The sequence below is a fragment of the Perca flavescens genome, chromosome 2 (genome assembly GCF_004354835.1).
Source record: "Perca flavescens isolate YP-PL-M2 chromosome 2, PFLA_1.0, whole genome shotgun sequence".
Lineage (NCBI taxonomy): Eukaryota > Metazoa > Chordata > Actinopteri > Perciformes > Percidae > Perca > Perca flavescens.
Window position 1 is genome coordinate 22,566,099 of NC_041332.1, and position 22,874 is coordinate 22,588,972.

At 41.6% G+C, this 22,874-nt stretch overlaps 1 protein-coding gene across 1 annotated transcript in view; it reads left to right on the top strand.

Moving 5' to 3' along the window:
- Window positions 1-22,874, top strand: part of adgrl3.1 (adhesion G protein-coupled receptor L3.1) — a 116,390-nt gene that overhangs the window by 60,018 nt on the left and 33,498 nt on the right. The window contains exons 8-11 of the mRNA XM_028591577.1: window positions 12,126-12,554; window positions 13,564-13,667; window positions 14,568-14,753; window positions 22,650-22,833. Of these exons, the coding sequence (XP_028447378.1) occupies window positions 12,126-12,554; window positions 13,564-13,667; window positions 14,568-14,753; window positions 22,650-22,833 (903 nt within the window). The remainder of the gene's footprint in view (window positions 1-12,125; window positions 12,555-13,563; window positions 13,668-14,567; window positions 14,754-22,649; window positions 22,834-22,874) is intronic.

A 22,874-nucleotide genomic window follows, 5' to 3' on the forward strand; every position in this document is an offset into this window, starting at 1 on the left:
CCAAAACAGAGCTAAAACAGAGTGAATATTGAACTTACATTTGTCTGTTCAATGCACAAATAGGCAGCTGTCTGATAACACGTTTGCCACAGTCATTTTACAAGGTGTGTTCCGCTGCCAAGTGGCCAAAAAATCTATTATTGACGCTTAAAGGGTAGCTTTCAAATGCTTTGAGCACCACAAACATAATTCCATTCATCTTCATTACTACCGCTAGGGGTAAGTAAAAAATATAAGTAATCCGGGTGAACTGATCCTTTAAACTGTGACATATATAAAACAGAAAATCAGGTCAAATGCAGGTTAAAGAGGAGTTTGGTTAGAAACGGCATGCCTGTTTATCTAAGCTGTACAGTGTTTGACCTATTTTAAACCCGGGTCGGAGAGGTCACAAATCGACTCAGGTCGACTCATTTAGATCAATCGTGACTAGCATCGCTGTGTCCATCTGAAAGGGCTAGGAACACTTCGTAACCCAGAGTGACTCTCTTTCAACTATGGTGTGAAGTTAGAGTCCACCCTCCCCTCCCCTCCTTACTTCGTCTGGATGGAAGGGCTTAGGCCCCTGGAGCCTGAAGGGCTATTTGCCCAGCGTAATTGCCTTTCAGCACCTTTCTATGGAGTGGTCAAGGCAGTCTGGCTGCGTGTCTTATTAAATGATGTCTGAATTAATGCATGCTCTTACACGCAGTTAGGAGGCACAGTACAAGGAATTATAGAGGGAGGCAGTGCTAAACTTGGTTTCTACCGATCAGTGTGCATATGTGAAGGGAGGCCTCGCGGTAAAAATTGTGTGTGTTTATGTGTGAATAATGATGTGCATGCCAGTGTGCTAACGTGCTAATGTACTTACGGTATGAGTTAGTGTTTCTCTATTTATGAGTGTGCATACGTGTTTATTGGTGCAAGCTTGAGTGTGATCACTCTCATAATGGAGCTCTGGGTGTCTCAAGAGGCTCTAAAGAGGAGATCAATGGGGATTTCAATGTGGAGAATGACCTCTAGTGCACAGCAACAAGCCAGACTGCTGACCAGCGGGAGATAAATACATACAATCAATGCAGCCCAGGTCCTTTACTCCCCTCCTTGCCCCACTCCCTCACTCAATGAAGACAAGGAATAAATTAACTACCCTAACTGCATGGTTTTCTCATTCTTCAGAACATGAGGGGACAAGTCGATTCATTGTATGCAGACCCTATATTTTGCTTTTCATTTGTTTCAAGTCTTGTCTATGATTTTCTGTTCAGGATCACTATAAATATATTAAGTATACTGTAAGGTAAACCTTCCATGTTCCAGCCGTGGTGTTTTTTCCCCTTTCTTTTCCACACTCGGTTCAGGAAACAGGCCAAGGACAGGGGCCATTCTGAGGGTTTCCGCTTATTACTGATGTAATGCTCGCCCTGTTTTTGTTTCAGCTCATATGGACTTCTTAAAAGATATAAAATGAGACAGGAAATGGGCCGTGGAGTAAGAGAAGGCAGGGGTAGGCCACTGAGGACTGAGCGGAATTGGACTCCAACACAGAGAGCACCAATTACTGTGTTTTGTCTGGCTAACAAATGCAGCTCACTGGGCACTTTAGAAGAGTTCATTCTGACGCCTTTGCACTGTTTGGACTAGTCAGTTTATTTAATTCTGAACGGTTTATATGTTGATCAGATATAGTATCTCACAAAAGTGAGTACACCCCTCACATTTTAGTAAATATTTCATTATATCTTTTAATGGGACAACACTGAAGAAATGACACTTTGCTACAATGTAAAGTATTAAGTTTACAGCTTGTATAACAGTGTAAATGTGCAGTCCCCTTAAAATAACTCAACATACAGCCATTAATGTCTAAACCGCTGGCAACAAAAGTCAGTACACCCCTATCTTAAATTCCCATAGAGGCAGGCAGATTTTTATTTTTAAAGGCCAGTTATTTCATGGATCCAGGATACTATGCATCCTGATAAAGTTCCCTTGGCCTTTGGAATTAAAATAGCCCCACATCATCACATGCCCTTCACCATACCTAGAGATTGGCATGGTTTTATGTCAGTTAGCCTAATAGTTGGTTTGATTTGCATTGAGACATGATTTTATGGAAAGTACCCCATGCCAATCTCTAGGTATGGGGAAGGGTATGTGATGATGTGGGGCTATTTTCATTTTCATTTCTTCAGTGTTGTCCCATTAAAAGATATAATGAAATATTTACTAACATGTGAGGGGTGTACTCACTTTTGTGAGATACTGTATATCTTTATTTAAGTCATAACTTTGCCAATTCTGTACTACTACATTTCCACAAAGTTCTAGTGTTGGTGCTTGTGATAAGACAATATTAATAAGCACTGCTGTTTGAGAAGTTTGGCTTGTTTTTATAAATTAGCAAAAACAGTGTTTATATCCCTCAAAGTATAAGGTATTGAAAGAATTGACCCCCATATTGAAAAATGTAATTGTCTAGCCTATATCACATGAGGTTTGCTTTAGGCATACAAATTTAAACATCACAGAGAAGAAATTAAGCAAAGTTTAGTTCACCTTAGGCCAACAGATAATATAAAGATTTACTCCCATGCATTCCATCACACCATTGAGCAGAAAAAATATCTTTTTGAAATGCATATTTTTCCTCCCTTGGTACTAAAAAAGAAAATGAACGGCCTCTCTACATTTACTGTTTCCCATGTGTGTTTGTTTCTTCTTTGTCTGTTAAATACCCATTCTTTCTTTCCCTCACACAGTCACTTGCACTCACTATGGCAGGAACCTGAATATACCCCTTTTTTGTATATCTTTCTTTCTTTGACTCTGTGTATTTCACAGTTTTTCTCTATCATCTTTATCTCCCGCTTAATCTGCCCTCCTTTTCTGCTCCCAAACCTTTTCCACATCACACAATGCTATTTCATCAAGTGTTCTTAGATGTATTATAGAGGAATATAGTGTGTGAATGCATAGAGTAAGAGTCAAAGTCACTTGTCTCTGCATCACCCCTTTCTCTCGCCCCACACTCCCCAAACACTCTCTACTGTTTATGGAGTTGTTTCATCATGTCTTCTTACATGCATATTATAGAGGCCTGCCCTACGCAAGCGGCATGGCTCCGATGAAACATTTGAATAATTTATCACCTCCAGCCTGCCTTTCCACACTTTAGAAAGTTTTCCCAACAAAGTCGCAAAATTATTCATGTTATCTACATCTTCAGGAAGGGAGGGGCTAAAACTAAATACATTTCAATTTGTACACTGCTGCTATTCCAGTCTTTATGTCACCCTTATTGTTTTTCTCCTCATTTCTGTCTCATTTTCTCCTGCTACCCAACATCTGTTTATTGTACTTTCTTCTTTGCTGCAACTTTTTAAGGGTTTATATGCTATACAGTATATTCTCCTCCTAGTGCTGTCTAACTTTAGAACTTTAAGGTGATGATCTACCCAAGTTTTTTTAAGTTCAGGTGAGACAATCTGATTTCACATTTAGGATAGAACCAGCACACTGAAATTGGTATAATTATGAAAGTTTCCTGAGCAACCCTGCAGGTATTTTATTCTGTCATAGAGAGACAGGGTTAGAGAAATACACTTTATAACCAGTAACATGCATTTTATTATGACTTCATCAAAACAACTTAATCTAAGTGTATTCACTAGGTACAAGATTATTGCAACGCATTTACATGTGCATTATTCAATTTGCACAACTTAAAAAATGGGTTGCTACAGTTCCATTGCTCAAAAACACCTATTAAACCTTTGCACATCTACTGTCTCATTTTCGAAACCTCTAAAGTATGCTGGAAAAAACAATAATTAACAGTGAAAAATAACTCACTTGACAGTTTGCTTCCTTACAATACCTAAGTACAGGAAGAATGAAAAGAAGAAAAAAATTGAAGCCCAATAGCACTAGCAATTAATTTGTGTGTTGCTCAAGCATTATTTTAGTGTCGAGAGTTACACACAGTTTTGAAAAAGTCAGAACTCTAACTCAGTGTGACATCTAAGTAACCGCAAATAAATTACTGCAGTCAAATATTTAAAGTGTCTAAAGTGATAGCCTAAATCTTAATTAGAGAATAATCAAACGCTGGCATTCTATTCTAATCTATTAAACACAGTCATATAGAGATGACCTCTACTTGCCACTCTGTCAGTTTACAGAAATGTAAAGCTTCACCTTTGAACTCTTAATGGCTGGAATCACAGAGTTCCATTTCCCAAGGAAGTCAAGCATGGCGTTTCTATTGTCTTTGCGCCCTCACCACTTATTTACACCACCCTCCCCCACCCCAGCATCTCCTTTTCCTTGTTGCCTTCTTTGGCACCAGATTGCAATCAAGCGACATGGCTAAGCAGTGCAGGAAACGTTGGAAACAAGCTAAAGTGGAGAGAATCACAGGAGTTAATGGTTAAAGTGGATGCCCTCTTTCACCATTTCACTGATTAGACCAGTGGTTTTCAAACTATTTCTGTCATCCCCCCCTTTGGAGGAAGAAATAAGTTCATGCCTCCCACCACCACTACATGATGACAAATTGGGCCACGTTTTACTTGTTTATTGAAATAACATGAAGATCTTGAACATTACTTTCACCCTTCTTTCAGTAATTTCTTAAATGCAAATTAAGAAAAAGCAACTACCACTCTAATTTATCAAGCCACTTTTTGTGACATTTGTCACTAGATTGCTCATCAGTCGGAGTACTTTTTCAAAAATAGAGAAATAAAGAAAGACAATTTGCTGTGAAAATAAAGTCAAACCTGTGAGGGAAAAAAATGCAGATATTTGGCAAGAAAGAACGGGGTTGCAGTCTTGATACTGCCACTCTCAAGTCATGCTCAATATTGAGCTTAGATCTGCACATTGTCTTCAGTGAGCCCACAGCAGAAAAGCCCAACCTCACAGAGCAAGAATGTGGCAAAGGGAAGCAGAATGACCACAACCCTCTGCCATATGAGTATATGATCCCTCTCCACACCAAGCCAGAATCGACTCAGTGTCTGAGCTGTAAACCTCAGCCTCATGGTGGAGTCACATGTTATCTTGATGAACTGGTCCTCTTCAGTACAGCTGAAATCAGCAGATCCCTCACCCAGTCATGATGAGTTGTTTGAGAAGTACTATTGAAAGAATCCTCTCAGGAAAAAGATGTACTCCTTGAGACATGGAATCACTGTGGTGGCTCCAGAATCACTGGTTTCAGCAAATGTATTCAAATTTTCAAAGGAATTTGTATTTCCTTGATCAAGTCACCTGCCCCGCATTTTGAGCTTTCGAGTGAATGGGGTTATTTTGTCTGTCAGGTGAGGAAGGTGCTTGGCTCTCCCTTAAAGCTGAAGATTTAATTCATTCAGCTTTCCACATATATCGCTCAGATATAGACCAGTTTCATCAGAAATTGTTCATCACTAAACTTGCTTGCAACTTCATGCATACGCTTCTCCTTTAAAAACACTCAAATCTCCTCTCCGAGCTCAAAGTCTTTATCTTTATCTTGCGAGAGCCACCTGGCTTTGCTGTGAAACAGCACAGCTGAATGTTTAGCTCCCATCTCTTCACAAAGTGTCTTCGGGGGTCTTGTTTTTATGAAATTGAGAATGATAACATCGGTCAAAACCTTGTTATTCATGCTAGCGCTTCTCTGTGTATAACACAGTGGGTCAATTGCGCATTTAGCGAGACCCTGTTGATTGGTGGCTGCAATCCTGTCCTTTTCTCTGTCATGGTCGGTGTACCATCCGTGCAAACACCCATTTCAGATGACAACAAGAGAACAAGGAAGTTCTATTTGCTGCTACCCGGAGGCAAAATCCAAGCTGAAAAGGCCTGTAGTTCTTCCTGGCCTCTACCTATGTCACCGTCACATCACTGGATGCAGGAAGAACAACAGATTTTGCAGCTGCGAACTGCAGCTTTCTCAGTAAATGTAATATGCACTGAGGAATTTATTGCTTCAATCTTCTACATTTACCATCAACACTGATTGGATATCCACATAAAACAGTAAACAGTATTATGCAAGGCAACATGACTACAGTGTCTTTCACACCTAATCTACACTCCCACTCTCACTTCTTCGCTCTCACTTTTTTCGTCTTCTCCCTCCATGCCTATCTCCCTCATTTCCAAACACATTACGACAGCCTTCTCAGCAGACTGAACTTCTTGCTTTAGAGTCCAGGGCACCTGTTCCTTGCCTGCAGTGTGTGCTTATCGATTGGATTGCCCCAGCAAGGCCCTCTTCGAGCATTTGGCCTCCGCACCGCCTCGCTTTTGCCAAAAAGCAGATGCCAAATTAAGCAGGCCTAGCCAGGACAACAGGGAGAAAGGGAAACCCACAGCCTCGCAGGAAGTAAATACAGAGAGAGCAGCGGGCGGGTCACCATGGCTGTGCTGTTTTTGGATTTCATTTTTTAAATATATAAAATAAATTGCAGGGGGGCAACAAAGTGGATACCATCTTAATTTTCAAATGATGCGCCATGGTGATAAATTATGGGGAGCAAATTATTGAATAACCACATGGTCACTTGCATAGTGGCTGCAGCTCTGATTCTAAGACAGTAATAGGATTTTGCTCAATGCCTACTATATAAATACCTGTTGTCCTTACAGAATTAACATAAATTCAATGCATGTCTGGAATAGGAGAGGCCACTGGACTTTAAAGGAATATGCTCACGATTTATTCCATTATTAAACAGAAAAACAAGACAAAAAAGTGGCCTGTACTGTTTTTTTGTTGCTTTGAACAAGGGAACATCCCCCGATTAAGAAAAAGGCATGGGATTGGCAAACTTGCTGCAGGTGTCTCCAACCTCAGCAGAGCGAGGACATGATTATGCAACTGGTAAACCCACAGGGCTGAGGGGTTATGTGTCTGCATGTGGAAACATTAGCTGTGGGACGTGGTGGTGCCCGGCAGCCATTTTGAGGGAGGCTCTATTGAGGTTGTTTTCTATCTCCAAGTATCACTGCTTTGAAGTGCTCCCTTCTGTCTTATCAGCAGGCGCGAGCCACTCGCCACAAGCTCTGTGTGCGTATGAGTGTGTGTGTTGCAAGTGAGTGATAAGTAAATGTCTGCAAAAGTGTGTTTCTGCATCCATTTGTGTCTGTTGCTTGGCGCACAACTGAGTGAAAAGGAAGTGTCTGCACAAGTGAGTGTGTGTACGTTTGTGTGTGTACACTGCAGCCATAGGGGCAGTGTGTTATCGCAGTATGCAGCCCTATTCAATGTCTGTGCTACTATCCAGCCTAGAAAGCTTTGCGCCCTCCAGACAGATTATTTTGCTGTTACCCCTCTGGATCCATCCCTTGCTACTGTTCAAGATGGTGTGTGTATGTGTTGGTGTGTGTGTGGCAAGGAGGCAGTAACTTTTAAGGAAACTGCAAGTAGTCATCTTGCATATTAAAAGACCATACCAGTATAGACACTTTAAAGTCTCAGTTCTGTGAAACTTAAAGTCTTAATTCAAATCCCTCTTCTCTTTGCTTCTGTTTCCCTCTTCCCATCTCTCACTCGCTGTCTGCCGCTTTTCTGATGACGTGGGAAACTTGCCAAGGGAAGTTCATTTTCCCTCTCTCCTCCCTGCCGTCTACCTTTTGTGTTGTGTGGATTTACGATCCCTCTGTTTACTGAGTGAGAAGTCAACAAGAGCATTCTCGGCAACAGAGAGGCAGAGACAGGCAGTCGTACCCACACACACACACACACACACACACACACACACACACACACACACACACACACACACACACACACAGTCTGCCTGCATGTCAGATGATCATGTGCCAGCATCCCAGGCTGACTGACAGCATCTCTATGGCCCCTCCAGCGTGATGACAGATAACTCCAGGAACAAGTTTACTGCCAGTCTGCCATTGTCTCACCTTCCCTTGGGCCTGCTACAGGTCAGGAAAACAAACAAAATAGAATAGAAAATAGAATAGAAAAGAATCCCACCATCCCAACTCTTCCGGAGCTTTCAATCATACAAGTCACTCTTCCTCAGCAGATGGAGTTTGCCTGTTGTCATGAAATAGTAGTTCAAAATATTTCCTTGTTACTGAGAACTTTGAGGAATTCTCATCCATGTTGGTTAGAAAGTTGAAACTGAAAGTGTATTCCTGACCTTGTAAAGAGCAGAGGACAAAACACCACAGGCTCCATTAGTAGTTTGGGGGCTTTTAGTTTTATTACACTTTCTTCCTTAGCAGATTGAATTTGACCAGTAGAATAGAATAGTTAGGGCTCATCAACTATTAGTGCTATTGTGTCATTATGATGTACTCAAATTGTATAATTGTTTTATAAAAATATTGTCCGAATTAATTATAGCAAATTGCAAATAAATGTTTTTTTATTGAGGGTCCTGTTTTATATATTTGAGTAGTGCTGTAGTAGTATTCATTTAGTGGATTAATTATTTTCCATATGAACAATATATTGTATGCATGCAAGATCATATGGAAAATAAACTAAACCCCCAAACTGCAAATTTATTTAGCTAAACAACATTTCAATCTCAGTCATATCTTAGTCATATCAAAATGTTAAAAGGTGGTTACCACGCTCGATATTCATCGATTCAATTTTTAACATCGCATCAACCACATGTGACTTGCGTAATTATGCTCCTTCTATTTTGCCAATGCAGCAACAGCGCAGAAAGAGAGAATATAAAGATTTCTTACATTTCTGCGGTAGAATGGGGCCGTTTAAGAGCAATGTTTATCATTCACGCGGAGGCAATGTAATATGATAACTGAGTTTTTTTTCCTCAAACACATCTGTCAAAATGTGTCACCCAGATGCAGGGCATACACATATGCAAAACTTAAGTGAATTTCTAGCTGTATTTAAAGTTTTGTGTCATGCTTGTTCTTGTGGTATCAGTCTCGGTGAAAAGCACAAGGTTCAGGTTAGCTGACATCATGAAGTTGTCATGGCGCATTTACTCAAGGCTTCCTAAGCTTAAACGCGGGAAGATACTGTATGTCAGTCCCCATGAGTACAACCTCTAGCCTCTTTCTCCATAAATGTTTCATGAAGCTGTTATGTCATGTTCCTGTAGTTCCCTACAGCTACTTTCACAGCATCCGGAGTGATGCCTGTGATGAATTCATCACATTACAAACATTTTTCACTTTTCTAAATGCTGCAAAAGAGCAAGAAAGAAGGACAAAATAAAGATGTGGCTGAGCACACTTGAAAAAGAGTGCTGATACATTGAAATGGGTAGAATAATAGTGTGGCAGAAAGGAAAAGAAAGTTATGAGTGAGCGATCAAATCAGATGGAGAATGTCAAGAGAACAGCAGAGGAAGGACGGAAGATAGCGATGCATGGGTTGTGATGTGCTGTGGACCCTTGCCTGTGGCTTTTGTGTTACCTCACCACAAGCTGCCAGCTCCTGTGTTTTCTGCCCTGTACTCAAATAACAGCAAACATCAACCTCTCACACACACACACACACACACACACACACACACACACACACACACACACACACACACACACACACACAATTACTCTTCTATTGTTGTGGCAGAGCCCCTAATGGAGCTTCCCGTTTGAGTGCAGATAGAAACACACACACACACACACTCCCTCTCTGTTTCATAAGTACACACGCAGATTGACAGCTAGTCCCTAGGCCACTGCTGCTACGCATGATTGATGGCAATGTTCCGTGGAGAACGCATGAGGCAGGGCAGCAGTGATTTAGGAACGTGGAGCAGCACAGTTTAGCTACGGAAACACTCCATTGGGTTGTGGAGGAAGAGAACATAACGTACGGAGCGGGATGTTTCATGGCTGTCAGTCAACCAGACAGACAGTCAGACAGACAGATAGACGAGAGAAAGAGAGAGAGAGAGAGAGAGAGAGAGAGAGAGAGAGAGAGAGAGAGAGAGAGAGAGAGCAGTTTCTTTGATTAAAGTTAAAATCCACAGGAAGGCATGACTTCAGTTCACAGTAAATAATATGAACACCCACTCTTCCCTCAAACCCACACACACATTATATTCACCCCCAAAGGAAAAAAAAAGCATCAGAAAATGAAAACATTTACCAAAAAACACTGCAGTGCACTGTGCACATCACACCCCAAATCGAACAGTATGCTGTCAATATACAGTACACCAAAAAATTATTAGTTATAAATATGTGCAATTATTTTCCACCACTTGCCTGAGCGAAACTCACAAGCCCCATTAAGAGACAACAAACTCTATAACCCTTCAATGTCAGTGACCAACATGTAGTACATATTATGGCCTTAGGCAGACCAACCCCTTAGACAGAAAAATACAAGCGTCGGTGCTTTCCATTTGTGCTGAAAATCGTGGAATCAAGAATTTTAACATCAGAGCAGACCTGAAACCGCACGAGGCAACTTCACACTTTTTGCTACCCCAACTGGCAGCAAATGAATTCTGGGAGCCTGAAGGACTCCATCACCCAGAAATCATGTAGCGTGATGTCGGTATATTGCACACTCTTCAGAAAAAAATTAATCTTATTCATAGTTGCTGGTCAGCGTGGAGATGGTGAGGAAAATCTTTATAGGCGAGTTCAGTTGGGTTCAGCTTTCCCTGGACAGAGCGTTAGGTCTTCTTACTATGTAGAAAATATTGACTAAACAGAACTTGAGATTATGAAATATATATTTCTCTTGTTAAAGTGGCATAACATGAAATTGTGAGAATTCATATTTGAGTAGCTTGAGTAGTTGTGATCTTGGAGAGTTGCCTCTGTGCCTATGTCTGTTTGTGTGCTTGCCTTTATGTGCACTTCTGGCAATCCACATATCATGGTTTTTTAATAGGAAGATGAAGTCAAATCACTGTTGTTATCAGCTTTGTTTTATAAAGTATAAAAATAAAGTTTGGACCTAGCATAATTTACATAATGTGAAACCTCTTCAGGTTACAAATTCCTAATCATATTGAGTGTAATTTGTTTATTCATAAATACTGTTAGGCAATCTCAGCTGTATAATAAAAATGTAGATAGTGAGAGACAAAGCTATACCCTGCTTTATTATAGAATGTATTCAGGTGAAAATGTGGCTTTAGAAAATTGGCCCCACCTGTATGAGATATTACACATAATGACTACCAAATGATTTGAGGCCGATAAAATAATTCAAAGAGAAAGTGAGGCAAAGATGTAAATAATTTCCCTCTATCCAACTTTCAATCCTACAGTATTGATTTGTACTATGTGCAGTTGAAAGCCACAGGAGGTTAGCAGAGACACACTGGTATAATATGTTCACAAGAGGGTACTGTAACACTTCACAAAAACATGCTCTATTCCATTCTCTCGATCCATTCTTTATTCCTGACCTCCTGCACAGGGTCAATGTGAATAACTGAGCATTTTTACAATGAAATATTGACAATAAAAGAGTGTGTCATATAATTAAGTGGCCTTCCTTCCTCTCATGATGTCATAGTGTTATGAATCATGCATGACACTGAGAGAATGTTTTTTTTCTTATTATTATTATGCAGCAGGAGGCCACTACTGTGTACCAGTCCCCATAGGAGAGACTGGCAACCTTGTGCACATTTGTAGGGCAGACCAATTGTTGGTCTTGCTTGGAGGAGATTTTGCTTTTATACATTATATTGTACCACTTAAGCACACAGGCTGTTTGGAAAAACACGTCCTTAACTTGGGAATAAAACCCCACAGAGATCTGGCATATGGCTACATTGACGAGGGATGAAACATGAATATTGGGAAGTCATCAGAAACATGAGCTACTCCCTGTCAAAGCTATTTAGTGCTGTGTAAATGAGTGCCTGCAAATGTGTTTGTGTCTGTCACTATAATAATATGTACGCTTGTAGGCCATTGCTGACATCACTTGGTGCTGCCACAGATGGTTTGCTTGATCACTTGATTCTTTTAACTCTGTTGTTCTTAACTTTCACATCCCGGGAATACATGTTGAACTCACATCCTGGCATGAGGAGCTCAGAAAAACATCCGGACTCCAGTCACGTTGGGACCCACAAATCTGCACATTTTTGGTCCTGGCTCTTTGATTAAAACACAAGACGCTGTGTTTTTGTGAATTCAAACCCTCTCTCTCTCTTTCTCTTTAGACTATCGCCCACCTCCCATTATGCCACCTAACCGAGGAGGCGGAGGAGTAGGAGGAGGTCCAGTTGGTGGTGGAGGTTCCTCCTCTTCATCTACCAGCCGCACTATCACCACTCGTTCTCCTCCCTACTACACCACCCCACGGCCTCTCCTCACCACGTCCCCCGGCCAGCGCTATCGAACCACCACCACGGTTCGCCAGCCTGTCCTGGTTCCTGCCGGTGGCTCATCATCCGACACTAACCAGATTCCCGACACCAACCAGAAAGCGAGAGGACGCTCCCCTCCGGTGCAGATCCCTCCAGCGGCCCCACAGCCTCCTGCCCTGCCTCCCCAGGACTTCTGCAATCCAAGGCTAACAGCTGACATATCATGGCCCCGGACACAGCAAGGCCAGACAGCCAAGCAGCCCTGCCCAGTCGGCACATTGGGTAAGGAAGCCGCATATAGCAGAATCAACGTATATAGGAACTGACAGTGGGACCAGTAAATGGTTGGTTAGAATGCGTTTGAAAGCTTTGCCATGTGAAATATGTCTTAATCTATTTGTTCTTCTTTGCAAAAGTCTTGGCAAAATGTTGCCGAAATCCAACCGTAACCATGTTAGAGTTGTTTCATTGGCAAAGGTGGAAACCAGGTGGAAAACCAGGTGGAAACCATTTTCAAATCTTTTTCTGAAGTAAAAGCATCACTACCACTATTAAATACAAAGGTATAAGCAGCAGAACACAGTCTGAACCTGTAAGAAGTATATTAATGTTGTAGCTGGTCTAGATACTTCACATTCTCCTGGCTAGTAACTCAAACAGTGCATCACACATGTGAAACCTTACCCTGTAAAGTAACTACAGTAGCTACTATCTCCTATAATCAAATGTAGTCAAGTCAATATATTGATAGAACACATTCAAAAAGGCTAACAGTGCATTACAGATTATATAAAAACTTAATTATTTTCAATTACTTTTTAATTTAAATTGTTTAATTTTAAATTACTCTGTAAATCACGTCAGTTAGCCTAACATTTGTTGTTTTTAAATGTGTGCCATAAATAAATTGAACTGACTTGTCAATTAAATATAATACAAATGACACACACGAAAAATGACAGTGAGGAATAAACTTACAAAAGTAAAACATATACATTACACAATTCCCTCTGAAAATGTAGTGGAGTAGAAGTATAAACTCTCACAACACACACACACACACACACACACACACACACACACACACACACACACACACACACACACACACACACTTCCTTCGGACAAATTCTCCTATTTGAATCAATTAGCTCACATGATAAAGCTGCTTCTTCAATCTTCCTTCCATCCACACACAAACTGCTCAGTGAATCCCAGGCAACTCAATAGCCTTCATGTCTCCTGGTGAATGTCAGTGCTGCCCTACCCTGTTTGTTTGCTTGTCTTGCAGGCGTTGCCACATACGTGTGCGTGGCCCATTTGGGATACTGGGATCCCCAAGGCCCTGACCTCAGCAACTGCACGTCGCCTTGGGTCAACCACATCATGCAGAAAGTAAGTCTGAATGCTGCTGCTGGCCCTCGTTGCTCCCACCAAGCCCATAGCTTTAGGGGGGGATAAGGGTATGTGTTATGGATATATTCCTGGGGCAATTTTTCATGCGTGAAGACGCACTGACTACAGGGGAAGATTGTGGCCATGTATCCATCTTCATTTGTTAACCCTAACTCATGTTTCAGATCTGTGAGCTTTTATATGGCTGTAGGGGAATGGAAATGCCCAATAAGGTCATTCACTCACGCTGCATGCTATCATTACAATACGCTAACATGCATCATCATAGGCTAATTTACATAGAATTCATTGCTTTTTGATGGGAAAACATATTTGGGTTTGTTTTTTCAAGATACTTCTTTTCTGGAAAGTGCTGCCTCAACTATAACGTCCCACAATTCCAACGTATGGCTGTTGTCACATGAGGCACAAGGCTTTAAAGGTTTTCTTTATAAGACAAAACAAGGAAAAAATGGTCTGTGTGAAATCAGCATTGCAGCAGAGGTGCTAGGAGTTGTGACTGTAAAGTATTCTTGAATGTTTTTATGATAAGAGTTATAAAAAAAAAAGTGCTGGAAACAACACTCACTTCCTTTCGCCCCTTCAAATAACCTAATCACTCCTCTTTATGCTCCACCATCCCATCCTTGTTCTTGTCTTGCCCATTTCATTTTCATGTAATTCTCTCACTCCATCTGTCCTTTACCTCTCTACCCTTCATCTTGCCCTTTCATTTTTCCATCTGTCTTTTGCTGTACTCTTTCGTCCCCCTCACTGTCCTCCTCTTCATGCTCTCACCTCGCCTGCCTTTTTTTTCTTTTCTTTTTTTACTTCCATCCATGTCTCTCATTCTTTGACTTTATTCCACTCTCTACCCCCATCACCCTGTTTGGCTCCCAGCTCCGTTCGGGCGAGACAGCAGCAATTGTGGCCAGGGAGCTGGCAGAGCAGACCAAAGGGCTTCTGCGTCCTGGCGATGTGCCATCGACAGTGCGGGCCATGGCCCAACTGGTCGAACTGCTGGACGTCCAGCTCAGGAACCTCACCCCCGGGGGCAAGGACAGCGCAGCCCGCAGCCTCACCAAGGTACTGCCTCAAGAAACCCCTGTGTTGGGCGGTCAATGTATTGGTAGTGATTGAGTGAGATGAACAATTTTCTTGCAGGCACTGCTATGGGAGAGATGCAAGGTGAAAGAATATTAAGCGAAAGAGGAATGAGGGAGAAAAAAGGGAACAGATAGAGAAACTCAAGTTAACAGTGAGATGAATAGTGTTAGAGGTTCGTGGTTTTGTCTTACACTCATTCTTCAGGGGTTAGAAAAGTCTCTGTGTGCAGAGTTTGATGAAGAACCACACATAACGCTGTAGATTTCCAGATGATAAATATCTGCTTTTAGACATTATTTGATCCTCTTCTGAGGGTTTTCCTAGCAAGTTTTGGCTCAACATTATGTGTGATAGATAACTGCTTTTAGTATTTGGCAACTCTTGTCAGATTAGGGCCGAAATTTAATAAAACTCTCCCTCTAAAATAACTCCCTCGCCCTGGGAGTTATTCTCATTAAAACATACAGTACTTGAGATGAAAATAGGCTTGGGATGCCATTTACGTCATAGCTCATTGTTTAATGAACTTCAGCCTTTAAGCTACAGCTATGAAAATGCTGTTGACATGCGGCCTTGAGTGCTCACTTCAGGATTACATTAATGGAAACTCAATCCTGAGTATGGAAGGATCTGTTTTACTACTCCGGTAGACAAGGAAAAAATTTAGTTTTGTACTTTGTTCATGTAGGCATTCAATTAAAGTGAGTTAAATCATTGGGAATGGCTGACTGGCTGGCTTGGCTATCTAATTGACCGACTGACTGGATGGCAGACTGTTTTCTTGATTGTCTCTGCTAAGGTCAACAGTGATGGGCGGTGTTTAACAGCCAGATTGACAGCCGCTGCCACCTTTTATACAGTCACTGGCTTTTTTTCTAAGTCACAAGGTCCGCTTTATTAACTAGGGTCTGCCTTTTTTATCTGATTTACACACCCTTCACATTTCCACTGCTCCCTCTTAGTAATTCAGTAACACATGTGAAGTGAATACATACCGGGGACATGTGTAAGTGGAATCAATTAATCTGTGTTTTGCTGTTGACCAAATGGCCTGTTAAAAAGGTTGAATTTGTAGAAAAGAAGTCCTCCATAGAAGAGGAAGAGCATTCCTCTTGTTTTCAATAATGGCCCAATTATATATACCTAAGTGAGTAATATGCCTGCTTATTATGCTAATTTTTGAAAGGAAATCGAATATGACCAATCATGCACGAGTGGCGTAGTAATTAATGCCATCAATTAACTTGTCAGTAGTTGCAGAGAATGGGTAGAAAAAGGAATGGAGAAGCAAATAATTATGAACACCACCTGGAAGGTAAAAGGGAAGGGAATAGACAATGGTTATGGGAGAATGAATGAAAAATAAGGTGCAAGTGAGAAGAATAACAATATATACCCACGTTTTTTTGTGCAATGTTTCTGAAGTGTGTGTGTGTGACTGCCTTTGTGCACGCGAGTGAGTGTGTGTATGTGTGTGTGTGTGTGTGTGTGTGACTGAGAGGTGTTATATCACTAACAGCTGAATTGTTTGAATTTGCAGCTTCAGAAGAGAGAAAGGTCCTGCAGGTTTTTCACACAGGTATTTCCGCTTCCTGGTATCGTTGATTACTTTGCCACAGCATAGACCCACATGTTGTCTTTTTTCTTCACACTCAGCATGTAATTCGCAAAGCAAGCTTGCGTATGTGTGATGACTGATCGCACATTACAATGCTCTACATAGAATTCTAATTCTATGCTGCAGCAGTGGTCTTATAATTTGCATCCCAACCCTTTGAGGAGGACGATCATGCAACGGCTCGATCCTGATCCTGAGCCACAGCGTGCATTAGAATCACTGGTAACTGGTGTCCGCTCACAAAAGTTTGAGTCTCCTCAAAGGGTCTTTTTTGTTTTTAATTTCACTCACTTTTTTTTTTGCATTTGGAATCAATGGTACTGATAAAAGGGCCATGATCAATATCAATAATAGCTCATCTATTTTGCAGTTCTGTCTGCAGAATTGTAAACAGGCCTGCCTGGAACCAAATGACTTACTATCCATCTCCATTCAATGTAATGTCCTCTCTGCTGCTGTATCAGAGAGGAAGAACTGAGTATGATGGATACTCTGTTGGATATTGTTTGGTCACAGCCTCAGTGCCTTAAAAATAATAACAGCTTGCGTCTGTGGCTCAATGTTAATTTATTTTTCTGTTCTGTTGGTCTGCTTGTATTGATGTTTGTTCTTGTTTATGCCATGGGCTCACCCTGTGATTGGAAAATCCAACATCATTTAGACATGTTTCTGGTCAGCTAAAATCACTATTCACAACATCAAAAGACTCCGCCTTCCTCATCCATGTTCTGTAGATAGACTGCAGAGTCTCTCTTTTTCTCTCTCTGCATCCTCCTGACACACACACACACATACACCCTTGATGGGCTAGCTCTTTTTCTCCTGATGCAGGCTTTTTCCCCGCACTCTCCCATGAAAAGTCTTAACGTCAGCACCAGTCAGCAATGTCACATCATAGAACATGGCTTAGGACTATATGCAAGCTGACACATACACACACACACACACACACACACACACACACACACACACACACACACACACACACACACACTATCAGACATGCACACCACAAATATATAAATATATTTTCAATAATGATCTCATGCCGTCCCATCAAACCAGGCGGATATTTTGAGTCATCTCCTTAATCCAATAAGTGCTAAATTCCAAGGAGTGGCTGCTTTCAGACAGCTAGTTACAGGTTAAAATCAAAACGTTCCACCACACACCTTGGGTACTGCAGGGGGCTGGGAGTGATCGATTATATAATTAGCCTCAGTAATGTGAAACAAAATTATAACAACAGTCCCTTACTCTGCCAGATAGAAATGTGCGTGATTAGGGATGTGGTGTGGTGCTGCCCTCTCCTCGTTAATTATCTACAGCACTAATTGCCAAGTGAGGAGAGTGGGCAGGAGGTTTGGGTTCTTAATAGAGACAAAAAATAATTGAATTCTCTCTTTCCTTCTCTCTCTCTGTCTTTCTCTCTCTCCCTCTCACACTTCATCTCTCCTCTCTCACTTCGTTTGGGGAACTGGGGACTTGTTTCATGTATACTAAATTGGCAATTTATTCATGATGAAGTTGGTGGTGTGGAGAGGCTTTCATTCTGTAGGGTGGATTGATGGAGGGAGGTAGAGTCTGCAAGGTAAAGACAGGGGGAGGGGGGTTAGAAATTAAACAGAGAAAGAAAAGAGCGTCACAGAAACAGAAATGGAATGTGAGAGAAAGAGAAAAACAATAAAAGGGGGCAGTGAGGAGACTGTGATGTTCAATGATAATGTCTAATTTGCCCTCTATTTATGGATGGTGGGTCAGAACATGGCATGCTGTGAATTTTAAGCCTGATTTAGCAGCAAACTCATCCTGTCAGGGAAGACAAATTCCAACAACAACTGACAGATAAGCCTGCTTCTCTGATGAAAACATTTCCAAAACATGCACTTTTCTCAGAGCTCAGCCATGCGCTTAAAAGAAAAGAAAAAATCCACTGTTTCCTCAACTCTTTCCCTTTTCCATACTTCTAACATCCCAACTTTGTCATTTTACAAAGTGTGTCTTACTGCGTGTGAGTGTGCCCATGCTCCCCTTGTGTAGCTGGGAGAAGAAGCCCAGCTCTAGTCTGTCTTGTCGCCACTGTTTACGCTGGATTACCCCAACGCTTCAAAGCATTTCACTTCTGCCCCATTTACTGGCGTGTGTATGTGTGTGTGTGCGTGTGTGCATGCGTGCATGCTGTGTGTACGTGCACACAAATGCGAGTGCCTAACCGGTAATACATAGACACACACACACGCACAAACGACACCCTTATCTGTCTCTGCAGAGTCTCTCCCCTCTTTGAAGACCTCTAAAAAAACATGTCCCCATTTTAGCCCTCAAGCCCCCCACACACACACACACACACACACATCCCATCTTTGAGTTTCTAATGTGGATATGTCTGGACCTCAAGGAACTCACACCCCTTCTTCTCCCTACCTATCTCTCTCCTCTACAGATCCAATCTCTACACCAGTGTATTCAATTTCAATGAAGAAATTATAAAAATTGAAAATGCAAGATAATCAAAAGTTCAATTAAAAGCAATGAAAAGTTTAATGAGAGTAGAAAAGGGGGGTTATCTGAAACACATCAAAGTGAGCGTTTGGGAGCAGCACCACCAGCGTGAGCGAATAGAAAGCAGTGCCACTGCTGTTATATCTGCCGTGCCTACAGAGCATCCTCTCCTCCGTCTCTCTCTCTCTCTCTCTCTCTCTCTCTCTCTCTCTCTCTCTCTCTCTCTCTCTGTTGCCTGGACTGCTACTGTACAGCAAGTGGAGCAGAATGATGCACTGCAATGCTTCTCCCAGCCCTTTGTGCACACCCTCAAACACACACACATTGAATGCCAACACACATTCAAGCACAAATGCATCCCATACACTATGCAAACACACATACCTGCACATAAAACCTATGCACCACAACATTGTATATGGCATGCATATGTCACTGCATGTGGACTCATTCATGCACACACAGCACTGAGACCTAAGAGACTGCAGTATGTCCACAATACAAGCAGTTGACATTATTGTAGTTTGGACCATCATTCCTATCAGTCACAATTGTACTTATCAAGTTAATTAACATAGATCTGGGTAAACAACAAAGTGGCTAATAGGTGTGCACAATTCAGAAAATGTCACGATTTGATATAGATTTTTAGGCTCACGATTCAATTCAAAATCTATTTTCGATTCAAAAACGATTCTTGATTAAAAAAACGATTCACAGTATGTAAATGTAGTTACTTTTCCCATGTGATTGCAGTAGACATACAATTAAAATATTAATCGATTTTTGGAATTCTATGAATCGATTTTGAATCGGTAGAGCTTGAATCGTGATTCCAATATGAATAGATCTTTTTGCACACCCCTAGTGGCTAATGTCCAACAGGGCAAGAAACACAAACAGTCAGATGATCATACGGGTTTTAAACAAATCCCCAGATTAGAAAAAGCTATTTGGAGGAGATTGCAAAGACAAATTGTAAAATGATTACCATATTACCTGCTCGGTACCAGACATTCATCACACTTTACAGACTGATTTCCTGGTTCAACTTTGACTTAATGACAGGGTAAAGTAAAATCAGTGGTTTCTTTCTAAACACATTATACAATTTAGATTATTTTTTTTTTGTATACTGCATGTGCAAGCAAATGAACACTGCTCCAACGGGATTGTGTCAATGCCAGCAGTCCATGACGTTGGCTCGTTCTTTGGCTCAGCACCTTCAGCGGACAGGCCCACAGCGTCTCAGAGCAGTTCCTTATATTTTCATGATTTTGACACCTAATTTTATACTTGCCAATTTTTTTTATTGAATCAAATTCTTTGTTCTTTGTTCTTTTCTCAAAAAAAAGCTTAACTCCAAGTCTCCAGAGTCGCGGCCAAAGCCCATACGAAAGACCGCTGTTCACCAGTAGCAGCAGCCATCTTCTTTGTTTTCAAATATCAGGGATATCACGGGGAACCATGGCAACTCTTCTGTCAATATGTTAAGCCCGCCCACCAACCCTATACACGATGTGATTGGCCTGACCAGAATTTGGTTTTTCCAGCTTGCAAGCCAACGTAGAGTTGCTAGACTGACCCTGCTAGGTTGCGTCTAGATTTCTAGGCTAACATTTTATAGCCAGAACCAGTCAAAGTTTGGTGTTTTTTGCTTTAAAAATGGCTCAAATGATTAGGCTAATGGATTATCAATGATGGGAAAAACTACAAAAATACTACTCAAGTTGTAATAAACCAGGGTTCTCCTTTAAAGGAGTGTCGAAGCTGTCTTCTGTCTCAGTCAACGAAACGATGGAGACAGAAACAGAGTTGCTGGTGTAGGCTATGCGTATGTGTGTGCTTCATATCCACTCCTGCTTATTTTGGTTGTTTACTGAAGCAGTGGATTAATTAGTTTTTGTTTACATGTAGCCCTCCCAAACTCATCTGATATGCATCCCAGCTAATTAGCTGCTAGCGCTAAAACAGGACGTAATATTATAATATTAGCTTGTTGGCTAAGCAGCCCATTTTGTGTGTGTGATATACTGTATCTACATGTGGATATCACACCCCCAAAATAAACAGGTAGGATTAGCTCTAATTCCATAGGACAACTGCACGTTTTGTAGCACATGCCATCAACACTTATGAGTCATCATCTACAGTGTTTCTCTATCTAGGACACATTTTCCTTAGTCACTGTACACAAACACAAACAACACACACAGTCTTTATTTATTGACTGCAATCTTCCCTCCACCCTTGGTTGCCTAACCCTGAGTGAAAGGGGCAGGGAGAAAGTCAAATGGTTGATGTGTAAAAACCAATAAACTGATGTCTCTCACTGTTCCTCTCTGCCCCTGCAATTCCCCACTGGACTCCAAATTTGCTTGTATAACGGCACCTGCGTTCCTTTTTTTTCCACTTTCCCCATCCACCCTCCTCAAGAGGAAGAAGCATTGAAAGAGCGGGAGATAAGTGAGGGATAGGAGTGCGGAAACGGTGTTTTACAGTTGGACAGTAAGAAAATAAAGAGACAGACGGGAGTGTGAGATGTGTGTGTTTGATAGCACCTGTATTCGCTTTTCCGCCTCCCTTGTTCCCAGCGGACAGCTGTCACCATGGACTCACTGGACTGTTTTATCGCTCTCCCATGGCTCTCCCCTTCTACTTCTCCCCCCTCTCCACCGGCTCTCTTTTCTCTCAGTTTCTTTATCTCTCCCAGGGTCTTTTCAGGTGTGTGTGTGTGTGTGTGTGTGTGTGTGTGTGTGTGTGTGTGTGTGTGTGTGTGTGTGTGTGTCTGTCTGTCTGTGTGTGTGTGTGTGTGTGTGTGTGTGTGTGTGTGTGTGTGTGTGTGTGTGATGTGTGTGTGTGTCTGTCTGTGTCTGTCTGTCTGTCTGTCTGTGTGTGTGTGTGTGTGTGTGTGTGTGTGTGTGTGTGTGTGTGTCTGTCTGTCTGTCTGTCTGTGTCTGTCTGTCTGTCTGTCTGTCTGTCTGTCTGTGTGTGTATGTGTGTGTGTGTGTGTGTGTGTGTGTGTGTATTGTTCATGTCTGAAAATGAGGAGGTCAATTCTTAAGAGCATTAAGGAATGTAAGCTGGAGACAAAATAAGTATTGTTTCATGGAAAGCGATTCATCTAGGCGAGCCAACTTTTCTTCTTTTGGTAATATTTTTGGATCCAAACCGTTCTGAGCGGCTGGATATGACCCAGCAGACATTATCTGATAAAACGCTAATTTCTACTCAGACCCTCAAGCACAAGTTTTCCAACTTGAAGATAAGACTGTTGCTTAAAAAAAATGAAGCAGGCTTGGGGGTGTAGACACATGGTGATTGCAATCAGCTAATTAGCTTAGCTTGATTTTCAGAACATCTCTGACGGATTTTCAATCACAACATCCTTTTATAAAAAGAATTCTGGAGAAAAAAAGGTGGTAACGAACATTAAAAGGTGTGGACTACAAGTTTGGAAATGTACTTTTTTTATTTAACAGCTGTGTTTTTGCCTTCGTTATGCCTGCATGGGAATGCCACATTTGCATCGCTAACATCTTTTTGTTGTCATGATTTATCTACATGATAAATGAAAAAAGCCACTGCATTCTCACTGTTGCATCCCACTGACTGCTGTGTTCAGTAGTTAAGGTGTAGCAATATTATTTGTACTATGAATGGATTTGCATTCATTTTCACATTAGCATCATTGACTGAAAGGTGTAAGCATTAGCTTCCTTCATGTAACCTCTGTATTTCTGCTGCTGCTCCAGGCTATGGTGGAGACAGCGAATAATTTGCTTCAGCCCCGAGCCCAGGCGGCCTGGAGAGAACTGTCCACCATTGGGCAGCTGCACTCGGCCACTCTGCTCCTCGACACCGTGGAGACTGGGGCTTTCATGTTAGCTGACAACCTCCTTAAGACGGACACTGTGCAAGAGACCACTGACAACATCCGTGAGTATATTTTTCTTTTTGGTTCCTTCCTGTCCTCCAAA